This window comes from Salvelinus alpinus, chromosome 2 (assembly GCF_045679555.1).
Source record: "Salvelinus alpinus chromosome 2, SLU_Salpinus.1, whole genome shotgun sequence".
Lineage (NCBI taxonomy): Eukaryota > Metazoa > Chordata > Actinopteri > Salmoniformes > Salmonidae > Salvelinus > Salvelinus alpinus.
This window is the reverse complement of record NC_092087.1, coordinates 60,120,097-60,143,752: the sequence shown is the minus strand read 5'-3', so window position 1 is coordinate 60,143,752 and position 23,656 is coordinate 60,120,097. Positions and strand designations below refer to the sequence as shown.

General features: G+C 41.1%; 1 protein-coding gene and 1 long non-coding RNA gene across 3 annotated transcripts in view; one reads left to right on the top strand and one right to left on the bottom strand.

The window, feature by feature from the left end:
* LOC139565914 (protein MTSS 2-like) overlaps nt 1–23,656 on the top strand; it is a 125,388-nt gene that overhangs the window by 8,738 nt on the left and 92,994 nt on the right. For both annotated transcript variants that reach the window (XM_071386590.1, XM_071386579.1), the window contains exons 2-3: nt 6,229–6,290; nt 12,793–12,866. In XM_071386590.1, the coding sequence (XP_071242691.1) occupies nt 6,229–6,290; nt 12,793–12,866 (136 nt within the window). The remainder of the gene's footprint in view (nt 1–6,228; nt 6,291–12,792; nt 12,867–23,656) is intronic.
* LOC139565915 (uncharacterized) lies at nt 120–22,916 on the bottom strand. Its single transcript, XR_011673006.1, has 3 exons — nt 22,416–22,916; nt 505–528; nt 120–343 (listed from the first exon to the last, which is right to left on the bottom strand). It is a non-coding gene; the product is annotated as an uncharacterized lncRNA (long non-coding RNA).

Sequence of the window (23,656 nt, the reverse complement as noted above, 5' to 3'; positions counted from 1 at the left end):
CTTCAAATTGAGACTGTGGGGGAAACCCTAAGTCCTTGGAATAACTTTTAAAAAAGGGTTCTTCAAAGCCCCTTTTTAATGGACCCTCAAACCTTTATCAAGAACCTTTTGGGGTTAACTACCATAATGATATGCATAACAATAACAGCATTTTAGTTGTCATTGTTTATTATGATTTTAGTGGCAAAGCAGAATAAAAACCTCATTTGGATTTTAACTCCCAGCAGAGTCCCAAGTTCAATGTGTTGATATTCTCCATATCCATAGCCTGAATGGTTTTGCAGTGCTTGGTGATTGAACAGGTTTCCTCTTATATTGATCAGATGTGTAGGGAGGGTCAAGTCTGTGAATAAAATGTTTAATTATACAGATTAAACAACATGCACACGTCAATATTCATACCTTGGATTTTGTGGTAAATGTTAATGAGAAACTGTTTTGAAGGGGTAAGGGAGGAGGATGGTAAATGTGATCTGCGTAACATACCAATACAAATTTACATACCTTGTGTGTGCCTCGTCTGTATACCTGCAGACACAAAAGTGATCAGTTCAGTAATCTGCACCCAATACAGCTAGCCTACATATTTGTACCTTTTTGTTGATAGATATCCATTGAATTGTGTCCATTGTCTGTTTTAGAAAGATTTGCGCAAATATGATAGATGGCATCATTATCAAAAAACATACATTTAGTTCATTCAAGGGACAAACCTTAACTGAAAAATGTGAAGATCTCAATTTTTAAGGTAAGTGCCTGCACCTGCCGTCCTTTCAAATCCAAATGTTTCAGTTTGGCAGTTCCTGCAAGAACCCCCACCACCTATGGGCTCTTGGAAGAACCATTTCAGTGCCAATAACCTTAAGGTTCTTCAAAGAACTTTGAAGAACTGAGAAGAACCCTTGTTGAACCCTTCATTTTTTATGTTACAGCAGCCTACTTGTGCAGTCTGCACTCAAAGCTGGTGTTCTGAACATAAAGAGAAATGCTATACTGAACAGTGAGAACTTCAGGAGGATGACTAAAGCTTGAGTCATAGTTTCCTGGTAATAGGGTTTGTACCAGCACTGTCAAAGGTTGTTGCTATCTGATGCGCCCTCTCGCAGGGCTGTTGACATACGATGAAAGAAGTTTAAGTCAGCGTGTTGACAAGCTACTCAACTGTTATCCGTCCACACCCATCCTCAGACTTTCCCTATGGAGGAGATCCCGGAATTGAAGGGATTATTTTTTATGGGCAGAGGTAACACCGTGCTTTCACTTTGACAATTGTTGAGTGTGTTCTTATCCAAGCTTGGAATCTGGGAGCGGCCATGCTAGGGGCTGAGCCCGGGTGATAGAGGAAATTTGCATGTGGAGGATGGTGAGGGTGGCTTTCAGGTCTCCGGTGTTTGCTCAGGATCAATGCAGTACTACAGATCACTGGAATTTAACAGCCCATCAACCCCTGAACAGCCCTGTGGGAAACTGGTGTTGTAGTATCCAAACGCACCCACCCTAGACTGTGTGGTCCACAGGTATTCTCAATCAACAAGTGTCCTTTTAGGTTCCATCTATCTTTATAAGGACAGTGCATCGTTCTCCATCCAGTGTGAAAATGTATTTGAGATGTGCAAAAAGTATTCTCAACCTCATTGGTGTATGATTTGTTACTGGGCTATCGGGCTCCCCTAGTCTCCCAAGGGCCCTTGTTAGTAGCAGTTTAAGTGTAGAGAGGAGCTGGACCGTCATCTTTTTGTATCAATTATTAATCCAATAAGTGGAGCACGGGAGGCAGGCTGGCTCCACTGTTGGTACAGCTCTAGGCATGAATGAATGACAGCTGAGCTACAGCATGAATGAAGCAAAGTCCGCTACTTTACTGTTCAACAGGATCAATGATCAGTTAGGTTCCAGTGGCATACCCTGATGCTGTTTTTGGAGGCAGGGAGATGGCGCAAGAACTAGCCAGTAGGAGTGTAGAAAGTGTATGTTAGTCATTTCGTCTTTCCATAGCAACAGCAAATTGTAATAGAGATTCTCTCTGGGAGTCAACTCCGATACAAAGGCTTTCATGGAGTTTAAAGAGAAACTCGAGGGACTAACTTCAGAAGAGCTGTACTCACTAGGGAGAAAAAATAATCAAGGAAGTGAAACCATGAAAGAAACAGAGGGCTCTCCTGGGTGGATCACTTCAAGCTTTTTTTCAGACACAGGAAAGCAGCCTCTTTGGTACAAACCATTGGCACTGGTAGGCTACAAGTGGTGCTTAGATGCTATGCACACAGTTTTTTAGACTGCAAGTAGTCTACAGCTATTTTCCCCTTCATAATTTCATGCAGTTGTAAAATTATTTATTTTATTGAATTCTGCTACTGAAACCAGTTTGAAAGGTGAGAGACAAGCACAAAACTGCAGGCAATAGGCTATACTCCCCATCCCACACTGTCCAGCCCCTTTGATCCAGAGCATCTGCACTGTTCATATACGGTTTTGCTAGTGCATTCAGGCTGCTGTGTGAATGCATTATTTCCTGTGTGTTTTCATGGTATTTATTTCGAAATTTAAATCAACCAGTGCCTGTCAAACAGCACCCGCGAACAATTAGTCATCGTGCCTGCAATTTATTGATCAGTGGGTCATTACACCTCAAAAAGCGCGAGGATTTTGACACCCACCATCTGTTTCTGTTCATTTATGTAGTTAGAAACATAAGATTAGCATTCCTGTAAAATTATTTTGTTGAAATATAATTTGATCTCTGAGAAATTAAGCTAATTGATGGCACCCAAACTGGCAAGTTTTTATCTATAGTATTCCTATGATATCCCATAAATATAGTACCTAACATCTGATTTGGACCAAGTTTTTCTAACAATGAGTTAGACATGAGGAATCCAAAGAAATGGTCAAAAGCCACCCACTCATGTGTCGGGGATAGTCCTACTCTGAGCCGCAGCGCCATACTACTTGTCAGACATAGAGAACTGATACTGTATAATCGTTGTTGGGGTGGGTTTGTGTGGGGCACCGTGGGTGGGTTTTGACCATTTCATTGGATTCCTCATCTCTCTCAAGGTTTGGACCAAATCAATGTTACGTACTACACTACCGTTCAAAACTTTGGGGTCACTTAGAAATGTCCTTGTTTTTGAAAGAAAAACACTATTTTAAAATAACATCAAATTGTTCAGAAAAAACTGTGTAGACATTGTTAATGTTGTAAATGACTATTGGAGCTGGAAACAGCTAATTTATTTTTTAAATGGAATATCTACATAGGTGTACAGAAGCCCATTATCAGCAAACATGACTCCTGTGCTCACAATGTGCCATTGGTTAGCTAGTCCAAGTTTATAATTTTAAAAGGCTAATTGATCATTAGTAAACAATTTTGCAATTATGTTAGCACAGCTAAAAACTGTTGTCCTGATTTTAAAGAAGCAATAAAACTGGATTCTTTAGACTAGTTGAGTATCTGTAGCATCAGCATTTGTGGGTTCGATTACAGGCTCAAAATGGCCAGAAACAAAGAACTTTCTTCTGAAACTCGTCAGTCTATTCTTGTTCTGAGAAATTAAGGCTATCCCATGCGAGAAATTGCCAAGAAACTGAAGATCTCGTACAACGCTGTGTACTACTCCATTCACAGAACAGCGCAAACTGGAACTAACCAGAATAGAAAGGAGTGGGAGGCCCCGGTGCACAACTGAGCAAGAGGACAAGTACATTAGTGTCTAGTTTGAGAAACAGATACCTCACAGGTCCTCAACTGGCAGCTTTATTAAATAGTACCTGCAAAACACCAGTCTCAATGTCAACAGTGAAGAGGCGACTCCGGGATGCTGGTCTTCTGGCAGAGTTCCTCTGTCCAGTGTCTGTTTTTATTGGCCAGTCTGAGATATGGCTTTTTCTTTGCAACTCTGCCTAGAAGGCCAGCATCCCGGTGTTGCCTCTTCACTGTTGACGTTGAGACTGGTGTTTTTGCGGGTACGATAGTCATTTAAAGCATTAAACATGTCAACACTGTATTTCTGATCAATTTTATATTTTAAATAAACAAAAAAGTGCTTTTCTTTCAAAAACAAGGACATTTCTAAGTGACCCCAAACTTTTGAACGGTAGTGTATATTTTGGGGATTTTATTTGAAACTTTTATAAATTACAATGGCCAATTTGGGTACAATCAATTAGCTTAATTTCTCCAATTTATATTTCAACAAAATAATGTTGCAGGAATGACAATCTTATGTTTCTAACTACATAAAATCATTTATCTGAGATTTAGATTGTTCGTGTCATATCTTGCTGGAACGGCCCAAATAAAACATTGAGTATTTCCCAACCTTACCCAATTCTATGTAGCCTGAAAGGCAAACAAGGATTTCCTAGTATGTTTGTGCTGGGAAACCGGCTTAGAGTTATGTTATTTGTTTCCTCAGAAATCGCACCATAGTGATCACTATCAGTTTATTTTCCTCCTCTCTAGAATACATTACATTATCTCTGCGAGTCAGCACATCTCCTAAAACTGTAGCCCGTAACAGCTGTATTGCTCTGTTGCCAACAGGGGAAAAAAGCTTTTTTTCTCTCACTGGCCTTGGGGCAGCAAAAGGCTCATTATCATGTGACTTATCACGTTTACTCACCGGGCCCTGTATGTGAACTTACATAAGGATTGGTTTGTTGAAGCAGGTCAACGGCAACGGAAAGCAAATGGCATGCAGTGAATGCATTTACTGTCACAATTCGAGGAGAAATTAATTATTTCATTTGTACATGTCATTGCTTGTTCTGTAGGTAATGTCCTTGTTTCGTAGTGACTTCTTCCAGTAGCTTTCTGGATCAATTGCCCCCTCGGCCAAGGACAAAGGTTGATTTTGATTTTTAATTGTTAGTGGATAGAGTCACACACCAATTAGCCCCTTTTGGAGACGGAAGGTACAAAACAACCACCGCCTGTTACATCCCTGTGTGCCTTGGTTCATGACCCAAGCGGCACGGTGGACTTCTACACCCAGAGCCAGGTTGCGTCAGTGACTGCCCACTATGCCTTCGCTGGCCCCTTTTCCAATGGTCACTCGAACAGTGCAGGATTAGGGTTGTCAGATTTGTAGGAATAGCAGGTGACTACAGTCATGGCGTTGTCTGAGCAACAAGAGTGTAGTCATTCTATTTTTAGCTTTTTTCCTATGGAGAAGTTGAGTTTAGTAATGGAAGCTCCATGTCCATATAAAGCAAGTTCTATGAAATGTAGTGGGGCTCCTGAGTGGCACAGCGGTCTAAGGCACTGCATCTGTCCTAGAGGTGTCACTACAGACCCTGGTTTGATTCCAGACTGTATCACAACCGGCCATGATTGGGAGTCCCATAGGGCGGCACACAATTTGGCCGTGGTAGGCCGTCATTGTAAATAAGAATTTGCTCTTAACTGACTAGCCTAGTTAAATAAATGTAAGCAAATTTAGGTTCAAATGTGACAAAGGGAAAAGAAAGTGACTGACTGGCCTCAGTGGTGGTTCATCTCCCGTGGTCTAATATATTTAATTCAGCCGAGGTGCGTGCTTGCAGTGGGAGCGAACAGCTTGGCTCGGACGATAAGAGGCTAAACGTTTGAGACTTATTGTCTAAGCGGCATTATGCACCCCACATTTTATCAACAGCGGCTTGGGTCCGCCATTACCAGGTGACCAAGTTTTGGCTAGGCCTACCTCTGTTTCTATTTTTACATTGCATCATCTCTATAGAATTTGACTTATTTTTATTGTTGGCTCTGTGATGTTTAGGCTTTCATTTCTACTCATGTTCTGTAGCCAGTGCTATGTTTTTGCCTCTCTGAAATATTTGGACTTGACAGACAGCCGCTGCCTAATATTTAATTTCACATACAGAAGAACCCCTTAGTAAACTAGCATTTTAACTGCACTATTAGAGCTAGGAACACAAGCATTTCGCTACACGCGCAATAACTTCTGCTAAATGTGTGTGACCAATAAAATTGGATTTGAACTGCAACTGGTTCAATGCAGCAGCCCTATTGACTGTTCAAGCCTCCCTGACCCACTCCTTTTCCCAGTAACAGGCAATATTCTTCACATCCAATTAAAAATGACAGCAAATATGATTAAGTTAAATCATCTAAGCGATTGCAGTCTCATAGAATGTTCTAGTAGCCGCTGACATGAAATGTTTATGTCCTATAGATTTAATAATTTTTACCATCTAATCCCCATGTTTTTTTCTTTACAGGCTAGTTATCCAGCCTGGGAGGACTTTGTAACCAAAGGAGTGAAGCTGCAATCGCAGCTAAGGTAAGAACTAACCCTTGCCTCTGCAACCCCTCTCAATCAATATCCATTCATTAGCAAAAAGGATCTGTGTTTGCATGTGCCAAAGATGAACAGTGAAGTAATGACTGAAAACCCATCCCCAATTTTAATTTGAACACTATTAACAAGTGTGTAAACACTAATGACATAACAAAATAACAGCCAGTTCCCTGCAGATTTCTTGGCCAGATACGACTCTGTATAGAGATCTCTTATGAAATGGAAAGTCATGTTTGCAGGGTCAGCATATATTCTGGCCACAGCACTGCCTCGCTGCCCTCAGGGAGAAAACTGAAAATTAGGATAATGACTCCCTGCGGTCCACTTGAGTCGATAATAACATCACCGTGTCCGCTTCACTCATGCCCAATTAGCACTGGCGCTAACCTAGCATACTGCCAGGGCAACTGGAGGGCAGGGCACTGCCTTGCTCAACCACCCTAGGAGTAAGCACACTGACAAACAGTGCCTTCAGAAAGTATTCATACCCGTTGACTTTTTCCACATTTTGTTACAGCTTGAATTCAAAATTGATTTAATATTTGTTCACCAATCTACACAACACTACATAAGGACATTGAAAACATGTTTTTATACATATTAGCAAATGTATTGAAAATGAAATACAGATATCTCATTTACAAAGAAATTCACACCCCAGAGTCAATACTTTGTAGAAGCACCTTTGGCAGCGATTTTACAGCTGTGAGTCTTTCTAGGTAAGTCTCTAAGAGCTTTCCACACCTGGATTGTGCAACATTTGCGAATGTATTATTTTCAAAGTTCTAAAAGCTCTGTCAAATCGGTTGTTGATCATTGCTAGACAAACATTTTCAGGTCTTGCAGTAGATTTTCAAGAAGATCTAAGTCAAAACTGTAACTCGGCCACTCAGGAACATTCACTATCTTCTTGGTAAGCAACTCCAGTGTAGATTTGGCCTTGTATTTTAGGTTATTGCCCTGCTGAAAGGTGAATTAATCTCAGTGTCTGGTGGAAAGCAGACTGAACCAGGTCTTCCTCTAGGATTTTTCCTGTGCTAAGCTCCATTCCGTTTAATTTTTTATCCTAAAAACCTCCCCAGTCCTTAAAGATTACAAGCATACCCATAACATGATGCAGCCACCACTGTGCTTGAAAATATGAAGAGTGGTACTCAGTAATTTGTTGTATTGGATTTGCCCCAAACATAACACGTCATATTTAGGACAAAAAGTGAATTGCTTTGCCAAATTTTTTGCAGAATTACTTTAGTTCCTTGTTGACATAATGCCCGCTTAACCCAGAAGCCAGCCACACCAATGTGTCGGAGGAAACGTGTCAGCGTGCATGCGCAGACATGGTCACCAGGTTGATTCCATATGTGTTATTTCATAGTTTTGATGTCTTCACTATTATTCTACAATGTAGAAAATAGTAAAAATAAAGAAAAAGCCTTGAACGAGTAGGTGTGTCCAAACATTTGACTGGTACTGTATTTCACCATTTACAGTAGTGAGATACAAGTTTCAATTCTATTTATCATAGTACATGTTTGTAAACTTACCATAAAGTACCATAATGAATTGTTCTCTGCTATTCCACCCGCTTAAAGGGCCTCCTTTTTAAATGCAGGATGTAGCACAACAAAATGTGGAAAGAGTTGAAGGGTGTGAATACTTTCTGAAGCCACTGTCTCTCTTTGGTACTTTAGGCTAGTCACCCACTTTACTCCTGAATGTTAAAATTTACTCCTAGACCAGGACTCTCCAACCCTGTTCCTGGAGAGCTACCCTCCTGTAGGTTTTCGCTACAACCCCAGTTGTAACTAAACTGATTCAGTTCATCAACCAGCTAATTATTAGAATCAAGGGGGTCGCTAGATTAGGGTTGGAGCGAAAATCTACTGGACGGTAGCTCTACAGAAACATGGTTGGAGAGCCCTGTCCTAGACCCGAAACAATTACTCCTGTATACCTAAGGAGGTTACTGATATAGGTTTTTAGCAATATGGAACTTGTTCCACATTGCCTTTCGATGAGCTTGGTTGAATTTTTCACCATATTGCTTGCTTACACCCCATATCTTTACAGGTCCATTTGCTTAGAGTAAGGAGTAAAGGTTTACTTGGGATTCAGCAGTCGTGTGTCTCTCTGTATTTATTTTGGGTCCGTCGTTTCACAAGGAACAGTGTTGCCATGCTCTGCCTATTGTCGCCCTGTAACAATGGCATCTCTCTGTTCGTCCCGTCAAACAGTTTCCATTGGCCAAGCTTGCTGACGATTGTCAAGTTGTAGTATTTCCACCCACCTATCTTGGGCTTACGAGTGAGAGCCTCTTTCCCCCAGTACCTCTGATGGCCATTCACAGCCGTAACACCTGATACCCTAGTCCTCATCGGTAATACCACCCAGCACTCACAGTACATTACAGGGCCTCCACAATACAGCCATTGATGCTCTATGTCTGAGCTACTGTGTCCTCCATAACTCCATACGCTGTCTGGAGCAGGTCTGCCTATGCCTTAAAACCTTTTAGTTCTGAAGGATTCGTTGCCATAGAAATGTACCAGGCTGTTCGTATGACACTTTCGTATGACCGTTTATCCAGAATTTACCAAAGTTACCTCGCTAACTCTTAAAACCTGCTTCATAGGATACCCCTCAGGCCAGTACAAGAGTGCTGTTTGGGAAAAGTCTAGTCCAGACACGAGTGAGTGAAGCTGTGTCACCTCTGTTTGGAAATGCACAATACTCTACCTGACCTAAACTCACTATGGTGAAAATATTGAAAACCAATTGATTCCCACTTTGGAACATTTACAAAATAATCCATACAAATGACAGATTAGCCTATACTTTTAACAGATCAGTAAACAATCCAATATATAAAGCAATGGCATACTCACTAGGGGAACAATGTCTACATTTAATAATGATTTAAAATCCCAGAAACTGCCATCTAAAGGGCAATAAGAAAATAGGTCTAGGACGTGGTTATGTAGGGGTTTTCCTAACCGTGATTTAGGACTGACATTCCTGTGATCAAAACAGTCACAGGCCGTGTCTGAAATCTGGCTTGCCTAATGCTTATTTAAACGGCATATTGTGTACATATTCGTACTACATACTATTTTAAAAAAACTATGCAGTATGCCACGCCCTAACGTATTACTCTTGGTGCGTTCAAGACAACTGTGAACTCAGACTGAAAAATGTCTGGTTGGAGCTCTAGGATGTTGCCTCAGTTTCTGACTTGTAATTCTGAGTTGGATGACCGTTATTTTTTTAAATTTTATTTATCACCACGTTGTGACACGGCATTCAGCCTGAATGGAATGGTAAAAATGTAACAACACTTACTAAATTACTGTAGGAAGGTTGGCTACCTACAGGCAACGGTACTGGGCTAGCTAACAAATATCCAGCAAGTTTGCTAAGTTGGCAAGGGATACTCGCGCTGTCCCTTTTACTGTGATGTTAGGCACATGAGAACAAGAGTTGGATACAGTACATACTATGGTCAAACTTGGCTGCAGTGCATGGACCACAGACTGGGGTGAAGGTTCACCTTCCAACAGGACAACGACCCTAAGCACACAGTCAAGACAATGCAGGAGTGGCGCCGAACAGGTATAGATAGACCTTACCGTGAAATTCATATTTACAAGCCCTTAACCAACAATGCAGTTCAAGAAATAGTTTAAAGTATTTACTAAATAAACTAAAGTAAAAAAGAGAGAAAATAATCTAAGTAACACAATAAATTACATAACGAGGGTCTTCCAGTACCGAGTCAAAGTGCAGGAGGTACAGGTTAGTCGGTAATTTGTAAAGTGACTACGCATAAATAATAAACAAAGGGGGGGGTGTCAATGTAAATAGTCCGGGTGGCCATTTGGTTAATTGTTCAGCAGTCTTATGGCTTGGGGGTAGACGCTGTTAAGGAGCCTTTTGGTACTCTGGTACTGCTTGCTATAGAGAACCTTCTATGACTTGGGTGACTGGAGTCTTTGACAATTTTTTGGGCCTTCCTCTGACACTGCCTAGTATGCAGGTCCTGGATGTCAGGATGCTTGGCACGAGTGATTTACTGGGCCATACGCACTACCCTCTGTAGTGCCTTACGGTCAGATGCTGAGCAGTTGCCATACCAGGCGGTGATGCAAACGGTCAGGATGCTCTCGATGGCGCAGCTGTATAACTTTTTGAGGATCAGGGGACCCATGCAAAATGTTTTCAGTCTCCTGAGGGAGAATAGGTTTTGTCGTGCCCTCTTCACGACTGTCTTGATGTGTTTGGGCCATGATAGTTTGTTGGTGATGTGGACACCAAGGAACTTGAAGCTCTCCACCTGCTCCACTACAGCCCCGTTGATGTTAATGGGGGTGTGCTCTGTCCTCCTTTTCCTGTAGTCCATTATCAGCTCCTTTTGTCTTGCTCACATTGAGGGAAAGGTTGTCCTGGCACCACACTGCCAGGTCTCTGACCTCCTCCCTATAAGCTGTCTCATCGTTGCCTGTGATCAGGCCTACCACTGTTGTCATCAGCAAACTTAATGATGTTTTTGGAGTCGTGCTTGCCCATGCAGTCATGGGTGAACTGGGTGTACATGAGGGGACTAAGCACGCACCCCTGAGGGGCCCCATTTCAGAGGTTTAAAAAGGAACGATATAAACGGGTACTTTTTGGGGGATTCAACTGGTGCCAAACTTTATTTTGAACTTTAACAGCAAAGCTTTGTCTCTGAGGCTGCCACATTGGCCACGCTCCCCCCACCCCCTAGGGGAAACTGCGCTCTATAGTATGACAGCATCAGCAGTTGGCTACCAACAAGTAGCAGACATGTTTACATTTGGTTCGTTTTATCAGTGTTATTTAGATGGATCACGTGAGCTAAATGCACTATAACTAGTTAACGTTGAGGTTCAAGCTCTATGTTTACGCCCATAGTAATATAATGCTCGGTCTCTGCTGCTGGCTGTTTTGAGATGCTTTAGAAGCCACATTGATGGTAGGGACAGCATCCACTTTGAGAAGCAACTTCTTGCTAAAGCCCTCCTTCCAGTGTTGATAGCCGTGGAAGTTGTCATGGATAAAATATGCCCCACAGATTGACGAGTAGACTCCCAATTCGCCCGCCACATTCACTGTTTTTTGTTGATTGTGTGAAGCTGTTATGGGATTGTTTCTGAAGTTAGAGCTGATTTGGAGAACCTCAAACCCAACTTTTAGAACAGCATAATATTATAATAAGTGATTTAAGAGTTTATTTAGATATATTTTCTTGGGGTACTGTAATTTACTATTATATGTGTTTCTGGCATTGAGAAATAGGGGTTACACTTAAGTACCTTACTGTGATTTAAATTAAAATGGTCAAAAATAAACATATGGCTTCTTAGCAAAGATACATTTCTCATGCATGAATTTTGATAGGACTGTCAGTGGTCTGAGTGGGGAGGGAAAAACTAGCTGTTTTTGGTTATTAGGAGGTTATTAGTCTGACACATTTTTACTTTTTGCTTTTTTATTTTTTTGCCTGAAATTTACACTAAGGGCATTTTCAAAATTTCGCCATATTATTCCAACCTCACTAGTGTGTAATTATGTACACCACTCAGTTAACGAAAATGGTTTGCTCCTACAGACAGTGAGTCATGTGGCGATCGCTTGCTTTATAAAGCAGGCAGACGGGCATCACGGCATTCAGTGTTCGATTTTAATGTTAGTATAGGCAAAATGAGTGGCCTTAGCCACTTTGAGCGTGGTATGATCGTCGGGGCCAGGCATGCCGGTTTCAGTATCTCGGAAACGTCTGGCCTCCTGGGCTTTTCACGCTCTAGTGTCTAGGGTTTACCAAGAACTGTGTGACAAACAAAAAAACATCCAGTCTGCTGCATCTCGTTGATGAGTATTCAAAGAAGAGTGGTAAGAATCGTGCAAGCTAACAGGTTGGCCGCAAATAACGGCAGAACTGCTTCTCCGGACACACAACTTGTCGGTTCTTGTAATGGATGGGCTATTGCAGTAGACGAGAAACACCGGGTTCCACTCCTATCAGCTAAAAACAAGAAGGAAGCGGCTCAAGTGGGCACGCGATCACCGACACTGGACAATTGAGTGGAAAAACATCTCTTGGTCCGTCGAAACCCCGTTTCTGTTGCATCATGTTGATGTTGGTCAGGATTTGGCGAATGCTGCATTAGTCCATGGCCCCATCCAGCCAGGTCTCAACGGTACAGGCTGGTGGTGTAATGTTGTGGGAATGTTTACCTGGCACACATTAGGTCCCTTGATACCAATTGGGATATGTTTCCATGCCCCAAAGAATTCAGGCTGTTCTGGAAGCAAATGCCGGTCCGACCCGGTACTAGATGGATGTGCCTAATAAACTGACCACTGAGTGTATTTAAAACACAGGAAAATCAAATGTTTCACTGCAATATGCCTTTTTTAAAGTGGTTTAATTGTAATGTTTATCATTGTATTTGTTTTTATTTTTTAGGACAACTATCGTCGTTACAGGCTCTTTTCTGGATGCCTTTCAGAAGGTGGCAGATATGGCGACTGGAACAAGAGGTAAAGCCAAAGATATGCACCCGTCTCCATCCCTTATTGATGCCACAATAGATAACGTAGACAATTGTAGTTTGTTGAATGGAAGTCAACTGTGCTGGCTGCATGTGTCCTGAATTGCACTTACACTTTGCAAATATGGTGCATGTAGGTCAGTCTATGATTTTGACTTTGACTTAAAAAAAATATATATATATATATATATTTCACCTTTATTTAACCAGATAGGCTAGTTGAGAACAAGTTCTCATTTGCAACTGCGACCTGGCCAAGATAAAGCAAAGCAGTTTGACACATACAACAACAGAGTTGCACATGGAATAAACAAACATACAGTCAATAATACAGTAGAAAAAGTCTAATTTACAGTATGTGCAAATGAGGTAGGATAAGGGGGGTAAGGCAATAAATAGGCCATGGTGGCAAAGTAATTAAAATATAGCAATTAAACACTGGAATGGTAGATGTGCAGAAGATGAACGTGCAAGTAGAGATACTGGGGTGCAAAGGAGCAAGATAAATAAATACAGTATGGGGATGAGGTAGTTGGATGGGCTGTTTACAGATGGGCTATGGGCAGTGATCTGTGAGCTGCTCAGACAGCTGATGCTTAAAGCTAGTGAGGGAGATATGAGTCTCCAGCTTCAGGGATTTTTGCAGTTCGTTCCAGTCATTGGCAGCAGAGAACTGGAAGGCAGCCAAAGGAAGAATTCGCTTTCTGGGTGACCCGTGAGATGTACCCGCTGGAGCGCGTGCTACGGGTGGGTGCTGCTATGGTGACCAGTGAGCTGAGATAAGGCAGGGCTTTACCTAGCAGAGACTTGTAGATGACCTGGAACCAGTGGGTTTGGCGACGAGTATGAAGCAAGGGCCAGCCAACGAGAGCGTACAGATCGCAGTGGTGGGTTGTATATGGGGCTTTGATTACAAAACTGATGACACTGTGATAGACTGCATCCAATTTGTTGAGTAGAGTGTTGGAGGCTATTTTGTAAATGACATCGCCGAAGTCGAGGATCGGTAGGATGGTCAGTTTTACGAGGGAATGTTTGGCAGCATGAGTGAAGGATGCTTTGTTGTGAAATAGGAAGCCGATTCAATTTTGGATTGGAGATGCTTAATGTGAGTCTGGAAGGAGAGTTTACAGTCTAGCCAGACACCTAGGTATTTGTAGTTGTCCACTCCACATATTGTAAGTAAGAACCGTCCAGAGTAGTGATGCTGGGCGGGCAGGTGCGGGCAGCGATCGGTTGACGAGCATGCATTTAGGTTTACTTGCATTTAAGACCAGTTGGAGGCCACGGAAGGAGGCCTCCAACTGACCCCATTTCAGTTGACCCCATTTCCACTGTATCTTGGATAAGCAAAGATTTGAAAAACTACAAACCTCAGATTTCCCACTTCCTGGTTGGATTTTCTCAGGTTTTTGCCTGCCATATGAGTTATGTTATACTCACAGACATCATTCAAACAGTTTTAGAAACTTCAGAGTGTTTTCTATCCAAATATACTACTACTATGCATATCCTATCATCTGGGCCTGAGTAGCAGGCAGTTTACTCTGGGCATGCTTTTCATCCGGACGTGAAAATACTGCCCCCTACACCAAGAAGTTAACACCTTTTTGATTACTACATGATTCCATGTGTTATTTTGTAGTTTTGATGTCTTCACTATTATACAATGTAGAAAATAGTAAAAAATTAAGTAAAACCCTTGAATGAGTAGGTGTGTCCAAACTTGACTGGTACACTACATCAAACATAGTGATCATAAATGTTGACAATGTAAATGTGAAGTGCACGTTTGGACTCACGGGTGTTTGGCTTGCTTGTATGACATCAGTGTTATTATCCTCCACGTCTAATCTTTCAAAAAACAAAGTCGTCTTAATTTACAGTATTTGCCTCAGACTATTAAAAATGTGCATACGTTGCCCAATTACCAGAAGGGATGGGGGAACTTCTTGTCACGCAACTTATGTTAGTCTAAACCTATTCAGAGCTGGGAAAGGCAAAGCCAGAGCTATGATGTCATGTATAATATGTTAATGTACAGCCACTACGTTCCAATTTAGGTGCTTATTAGTGCCCAAATCTGCCATTTTCAACCCTTTATAAGGGTACAAGTGTAACTGGTTATTAATAAGCTTCTACTGAAACGGAGTATTTCCATCTGAGGTTCTGTGTATTTCTAAGAAGCAGCAGATAGGGTGAGGGTCTCACAAATACATTTAAAAACAGAACTCCCAAAGGGCAGAAGATCTGAGAATTCGCAGGACAGTTCTTCCGTGTGCGTGCGCACAGGCGCATGTTTTCAGCTCATGTGCTTTCAGTTAACATGGCACTGAAGTACAGTACAAAGTGTCAGTTTCCTCTGTGGTGATACTGTTACTAAACCCCCCCCCCCCCTATCCCTAGAGATCAAGTGACACAATCCAGTATTGGAATTATCACACTGAACCATTTACATTGCTGTTATACAACAGTATCGTGGCCTTTGAATCTTTTAATTGTTTTGAAATATTCATATTTTGTAACAGATTGAAATGTTAAACTGCCAGTTTCTTTCATGCTTATTTTCTGCTAAGGATTACAGTTGACTCTTACCCATGAAAATCAGCATCATTTTTTAAAAGTGTGCCAGTCTTTATCATTCCATCAGTTGTTTGTGTACTGGGTCAGTTCTATTGTCAGATTCTCAGCCTAAAACCTGCGACCAACAATTTACGACCTGCTCTTTGCACTCAAGTGGAAAAACTGCAGTAAGAACAGTGGGTGTGCCCTCAGCCAGGCCTCTCATTATCCACCACTTGAACAATGAGAGCTGGTAATGCTAGATCATTATACCTGAGATAGTGTTAGACCCCCCCCCCTGCATCCAGTTTGATGTGACATGAATACAAGACTATCAGTTTTCCCATTGCTCTCTGTAACCAGACCTTCAGCTACTATCAGTGTCACTAGCCCTGACTTGGATGGAGCTGCTGTTTTTTTCTTTCTTCCCCCCCAGAGTGGAAGTACTTGGCACTTTCCCTTGTATTTGGCTCTTTTGTTATAGCACCTCTTAAAAAAGAAAAAAGTTTACTACATGATCTGCTTATGTTCCTGGCCAATATGTTGAAGTTAGACTTTACACAGTAAGGCAGACCCTGCACATGCATTTCTTGCTGTAATAACACAAAGTATAAAGGTGCTTTGTCAAGCCTTGCGTGCAGCCATGCATACACAGCCCTATCACCGTTTAGAGAAGCTAATGCTTCTGACACGTGTCCATAAGTTCCCATGGGGAAATGTTTAAGCAATGTCTACGTACTCTGCAAAGCAACTCAGTGGTTGTGTAGGTTTTGTTGAGTGATGCCCTGTTTACATTGTGATGTATTTCATTACGCCGTACATCATTTTTTTTTCTTCGCAAGTGTATTTCTCAATAACTTTTTTAATTTTTAATTATTATTTTTTGGCACATTTTTTACATCCATGTTAGTGAGCATTTCTCTTTTGCCAAGATAAGCCATCTACCTGACAGGTGTGGCATATCAAAAAGTTGATTAAACAGCATGATCATTACAGAGGTGCACATTGTGCTGGGGACAATAGAAGGCCACTTTAAAATGTGCAGTTTTGTCACAACACAATGCCGCAAGTTTTGAAGGAGCGTGCAATTGGCATTTCTCTACCATAAGCTGCCTCCAATGTTTTTTTTTTAGAATTTGTCAGTACATCCAACCGGCCTCACAACCAAAAACCACGTGTAACCACTCCAGCTCAGGACCTCCACACCCACCATCTTCACCTGTGGGATTGTCTGGGTGGGGTGCTGAGGTGTATTTCTGTCTGTATTAAAGCCCTTTTTGTGGGGAAAACTAATTCTGATTGGCTGGGCCTGGCTCCCCCAGTGGATTTTTTTTTTTTTAAAGTAAAATGGCAAAATAGCAATCCCATAAAGCCATCACGGAAACCATATATTTTCATGTTCTTCTGTGTTTTGATAACTTCCTTTTCTTCCACGGACTATGGCTGAAGAGGACGCAAAGTTTGAATGTTCGTCAGCAGCGGTCGTCTCACAACTGAGAGGGGTTGGGTTAACTTCTCTAGGGTAGGGGGCAGCATTCGGAATTTTGGATGAAAAGCATGCCCAAATTAAACTGCCTGCTTCTCGGGCCCAGAAGATATGATATGCATATAACTGGTAGATTTGGATAGACAACACTCTAAAGTTTCCAAAACTGTTAAAATGGTGTCTGTGAGTATAACAGAATTGATTTGGCAGGTGTAAACCTGAGAAATCCATTCAGGAAGTAGTTTTTTTTTGTTTTTTTTGTAGTTTTCTAGTCCTTGACTTAGGACTCAAATTGCAGTTCCTATGCCTTCCACTAAATGTCAACAGTCTTTAGAAATTGTTTCAGGCTTGTATTCTGAAAAATTAGGAAGTAAGGGCAGTCTGAATGAATGGACCCTAAAGTGTCACAGAGCTTTTTCATGTGCGCGACCGAGAGAGTGCCTTTCTTGTTTACCTTTTATATTGACGACGTTATTGTCCGGTTGAAATATTATCGATTATTTAGGCTAAAAACAACCTGAGGATTGAATATAAACATCGTTTGACATGTTTCTATGAACTTTACGGATACAATTTGGATTTTGTCTGCCTGTTTTGACTGCGTTTGAACCTGTGGATTACTGAAGAAAACGCTCGAGCAAAACTGAGGTTTTTGGATATAAAGAGACTTTATCGAACAAAAGGAACATTTATTGAGTAAATTAATGTCTGCTGAGTGCAACCATATGAGGGGTTGGGTTAACTTCTCTAGTTAAGAGAAGAGCGTCTGCTGCTAAATGACTAAAATATGAAGATCATCAAAGGTAAGGGATTAATTTTATCTCTATTTCTGACTTGTGTACCCTTCTACTTGGCTGGTTACTGTTTGTAATGATTTGTCTGCTGGGCTTTGTTCTCAAATAATCGTAAGGTATGCTTTCGCCGTAAAGCATTTTAAAAATCTGACACAGTGGTTGGATTCTCAAGAAGTTAATCTTTAAACCTATGTAAAATATGTTTTGTTTTCTGAATTTTTATGATTAATATTTCTGTATTTGAATTTGGCGCCCAGCAGTTTCACTGGCTGTTGAAGAGGTGGGACGCTAACGTCTCACGTACCCAAGAGAGGTTAAGACACATTTCAGTTGAATGCATTCAGTTGACTGACTAGGTATCCCCCTTTACCTTTCAACCACAAGGGGTCTTTGCGTTTCCACTCCTTTGTGGACGTGCCCAACAAATAAAATGTAATGTTAAGGCTGAACCTTCCCAAAAACCTACTATTTGTTGGGGAAATAACTATTCATCCCTGCAATTCTGTGATGCTAGGCCTCTCCTTTACAGAGAAGCAGCAATCCCTTGGCTTGCTTTGTCATCTTGCCTCCTAGGAGCTCAAACCATGGCATTTAAAAAGGTGTGGCTAGCTACCATTTAACTTTGTTCTTCAAAAGTCACCTTTGTTTGGATATTTATATCCTGCCTGGTCTGTTGTTTTTGGTGCGCAGTGGCACTGGCCATGTTCATATCTTCAGTTCAGTGATTATTTTCCTACATCCAGTGGGTATTTGTTTTACAAACTACAAAAACACTGCTAAACAGCCTCTTGCTAGGTGCACACTTTAAATAATAAATAATTACACCCATAAATAAATAAGATTTTTCCCAGACCTCAAAATTGGTGTCCTGGTGTTGTTTAATTATTGTTGTGGACTTAGAATATTCCATCTTTGTTTTTCTATAAAATATATATATATATATATTTTGAGAGCAAAAACCTGAGAAACTAAACCTTTACATTTATTTAAGATTATGTGGATTATTAATTTTATTTTCTTGCAGAGTGCTTGGACTGTTATATTTTAAATGTCTAAACTGTACTTTCTGGCTGTCTAGGTGCATGACACTAGCCCAGCTCTTCTGGGTATCTCAAGAGACGTGTCTGAATAATTTAATTATGTGCACACATTTGTTTACATCCCTGTTAGTGAAAATTTGTCCTTGGCCAATAAAATGCATAAGTTGAAGTACAAGCATCATTGTGGCAATTCATGTCTTGCAGTAAAACTGTAAATAATACTTCAGTCTCGAAGACAGGTTAAAGATTTAATGTTCTCTTACTTAGAAAATAGTCCTGATCATATGGCCCTAGACATAGAGAATATCCAAAACAACTAACAATACACTGAATTCATACATTTTCAGTAATTAAAAAAATTGTAAAGTCATGTCTTCTACACAATACCACAGCAAATGTTTCCAATCTAGGAGGTAAATGCGATTAAAGTATTCAATAATTTTGCTATCTATTTCAGATGGAATCAAGGTACTAGAATGCAGCAGAGGCCACCAAAATAGAGCTCCTTTGGCAAAACATTTCAAACCCAGGGCCGGGGACGCCTGGCTGGCTACTTTTTCTATTTGGCTGGCTACATTTTCTGTTTGGCTGGCTACATTTTCTGTTTGGCTGGCTACATTTTCTGTTTGGCTGGCTACATTTTCTGTTTGGCTGGCTACTTTTTCTGTTTGGCTGGCTACTCTATGTACTTGTGGAAAACACTGCATTGACCAGTCATCATTATCTCTCCACTTAGAGTGCCCCGCAGGTGTCCTCCTAGGCTCCTTTCCTTTCCAGAACGTCGTAAAGGTGCAATCTGGAATTGCGCCATCATTTTTGGGGTGTTAAATTAATGATATATATCCATTGATACTTGAAGGTTAAGTTCAACTGTTGTACACCATCAGAACCCAAAATATAAGCTTGTTCTACTTCAATGTTTGTAAACAAAGTCAATGTACACTGTCTGTATAGCTTCAAAACAGTGTTAAAACCAGAGTCATATACACTGTGTACAAAACATTAGGAACACCTTTCTAATGTTGAGTTAGCAACTTCTTTAAAACGGCATGCGGAGACGTTTAAAAATGGTATCCACGAGTTCATCTGACTCTGCGGATGTAGATAAAGGGCCTTTTGCCAAAATCCTGAAGTATCCCTTTAAATTCCCTGCTCTGTTTTGCTTGTTTACTGAGGGTCATTTCATAGGGAATTGTCGGAGGCGCTTTCGTATTGTTACATTGCCTTTATTCGGCAATGAAGGCGCTAACATGGTAGCCATTCTAAAACCTGGCTGGACTTGATATACAATGCCTTCAGAATGTGTTAATTCCCATTGGATAATTTTTTCTCTCACCCGTCTACGCACAATACCCCATGATAAAGTGAAAACATGTTTTTATACATTTTAGCAAATGTATTGAAAAATGAAATATAGAAATATCTAATTGTCTTAACTTTTCACACCTCTGAGTCAATACATGTTAGAATCACCTTTGGCTGCGATTTACAACTGAGTCTTTCTGGGTAAGCGCTTTGCACATTTGGGTTGTACAATATTTGCCCATAGAATTTCAAGCAGATTTAAGTAAAAATTGTAACTCTACCACTCAGGAACATTCACTACTGTCTTGGTAAGCAACTCCAGTGTATATTTGGCCTTGTGTTTTAGCTTATTGCCCTGCTGAAAGGTGAATTAATCTCCCAGTGTCTGGTAGAAAGCAGACTGAACCAGGTATTCCTTTAGGATTTTGCCTGTGCTTAGCTCCATTCAGTTGATTTCTTTCATTCTGAAAAACTCCCCAGTCCTTAATGATTACAAGCATACTCATAAAATGATGCAGCCACCAGTATGCTTGAAAATATGGAGAGTGGTACACAGTAATGTATAGGATTTGCCCCACGTTGTATTCAGGACAAAAAGTTAATTCCTTTTACACTTTTTTGCAGTACTATTTTAGTGCCTTGTTGTGGAATATTTCATTTCTTTACAAGCTTCCTTTTCAATCTGTCAATTAGGTTAGTATTGTGGAGTAACTACAAGGTTGATCCATCCTCAGTTTTCATAGCACGTTCTTGCGGATGCAATACGGCTTTCCTCAGTACGAAATCCTTGTTGACCCACTGCTGTCACTCAACATGCTCATGGGACTGACGTCTCTGGTCCAAATGTCAGTCGTGAAGCTAATAGTACCATAGCAAGTAGCTCATGGATGTGAGCTTCAACAATACTGTGTAACTCCGGTAGGGCAACATCTGAAAAATTGCACCTACATGGTAGTGTGTACCGGGGCTCAAGGTGCTCAACCAGTTGGCGAAAGCCAACATCATCCATGACAGAGAACGGTTGATTGTCAAGGACAATGAATTCCATTATCTTGGCGGTAATGGATTTCGCCTTTGAGTTGTCTCGCTGAAATTTTCTTACTCTTTCAAATGACTGCTCGACATGAACTTGTTTAGTTGTTGGAAGTGTGTGCATAGTTTTTTTCTACTTCACTAAGTAGTCGCTGAACGTCTGAGGGGTGATTCACTTTCAAATTAGTAATTAGGTTTGTGGTATTGAACAATTTCACTTTCTCCCCTTGGGAAATAATAGCAGCACAAATGTTGCATATGTCCTTTTTGTTATCTTCTTTTGAAACTTCAAAATAGATCCACACAGCATACATTGTGGACATACATTTTTGGGTATCTGCCGTTCTCTTACTCCCTAATAATCAGCCTGTGTTCTCCCCTCCTTCAGACATGGTCCATTTCCCCCCAAGTGCAAACGGGACACGAATACCTTAACACCTCCCCCTAACTCCCTTTTCACTGAATTAGCCTGGCCCCTTCCCCCCATTCCTCAACCACTCCCTTATTTTTTTCGGTTCCTCAACACTTACATGATTCAGTGACAAGTCAGCAAATAGATTTTTTTAGTTGCTTCATCCAGTGCAGTGATGGTGACAGTGCAGTGATGGTCTGAGTCCTTGACTGACCAAAACCCCAGTCAAGAGACACATGTTGCACAATTTCCCTCAGATAGTAATATCTCTCATGTGATTAAACCTTGGTGCAACATTCATCTTCTTGAGAGGACAACTGAATCACTGCGGTCTCGCTCATCAGCATTTTGGAGACAACCTCCGATTGAATACGCTTTCCAAAGTTAATCACAAGTTATACAACACAAACAACGCCTGTGTTGTAATTTGTTGCCTCGAATGAATTGAACTTCTCACTTAGCCGATCTCTGATTTACATCGTTTTCGTTGTAAATTTACGTGACCCAGTTCACTGTTTTTTAAAGGCTCTCCCTGTGGGCAGAACGCCATTACTCCTGTCTGCTACAGAGCATTTCAAACCGTGTGACAATGCTTTGATTCGCCATGGAAATACCTTTATAACACTGGGATGTTCTATGCTGCTCCTATCACTTTCATGTTTCATGCATAATGGAAGTCAAATGATTCAGGGATAGCATGGTTTAATTTAGTTTGGAATTTACAGTTTGTACAGTACCTTGAGAAAGTATTCAGACCCCTTGACTTTATCCAAATTTTGATATGTTACAGCCTTATTCTAAAATGTATAAAAAAAACAAAAAAATCCCCAGCAATCTACACAATACCCCATAATGACAAAGCAAAAACAGGTAAATGTTTTTGCAAATGTATTAAAAATAAACATACCTTATTTACATGAGTATTCAGACCCTTTGCTATGAGACTCAAAATTTTACCGGTGCATCCTGTTTCCATTGATCATCCTTGAGATGTTTGATTGGACATGATTTGGAAAGGTACACCTGTCTATATAAGGTCCCACTGCTGACTGTGCATGTCAGAGGAAAAACCAAGCCATGAGGTCGAAGGAATTGTCCGTAGAGCTCCGAGACAGGATTGTGTCGAGGCACAGATCTGGGGAAGTGTAGCAAAATATTTCTGCAACATTGAAGGTCCCCAAGAACAAAGTGGCTTCCATCATTCTTAAATGGAAGAAGTTTTGAACCACCAAGACTCTTCCTAGAGCTGGCCACCTGAGGGAGGTGACCAAGAACCCTATGGTCTCAGAACTCCAGAGTTCCTCTGTGGAGATGGTTGTCCTTTTGGAAGGTTCTCCCATCTCTGCAGCACTCCACCAATCAGGCCTTTATGGTAGAGTGGCCAGACGGAAGACACTCCTCAGTAAAATGAAAATGACAGCCCGCTTGGAGTTTGCCAAAAGGCACCTAAAGGACTCTGACCATGAGAAACAAGATTCTCTAGTCTGATTAAACCAAGATTTAACTCTGAACTCACATCCCCCTCTTTGCATCCTTCATTAACTCAGCTGTCCAATGATGGAGTGGGGTGGCGCACCACAGATTGGCCTCTGAGTGCCAGCTGTCCCCTCTGCCACCCCTCCATGTCCCACGCCCCCACCGGTCAGCAGGGATCCCTGAACAGCGGACACATTCTAAACTGAGCTTGAGGGATGTGTGTTTTCTACTCACAGAGCCTCACCTTAAGCTCTGACTCACTACCCTCCTCTCCGTCCCCCACTCGACTGACCAAATGCACTGGAGCATGATCCCAAACAGCTGTCCCTGGAGCGACAACCTTTCTGCTATAATAACAAGGCCGTATCTCCCCACCAAATTCACATACTGTATTATAGCCTTGCAAGGCTGTCTTTGTCTGAAATGTTTTCACGTTTTAAATAGTTTTGACAGTGCAATAAGTCTTGCCTCTTGTATAACCCTAACTGTTACTCAGGCCTATACTCCATTACATTTTTTGAGAGGATGATGTGATGTTTCTCTAACCTCACAATAACCTACACAGCATCACATTGTGGCTTGTGCAATAATTAACTAAATATTGGTTTTCATTTTCATATTTAAATGTCTGGTCAAAGGCATTACATGATTGACCTAGTATTTACAACAGCA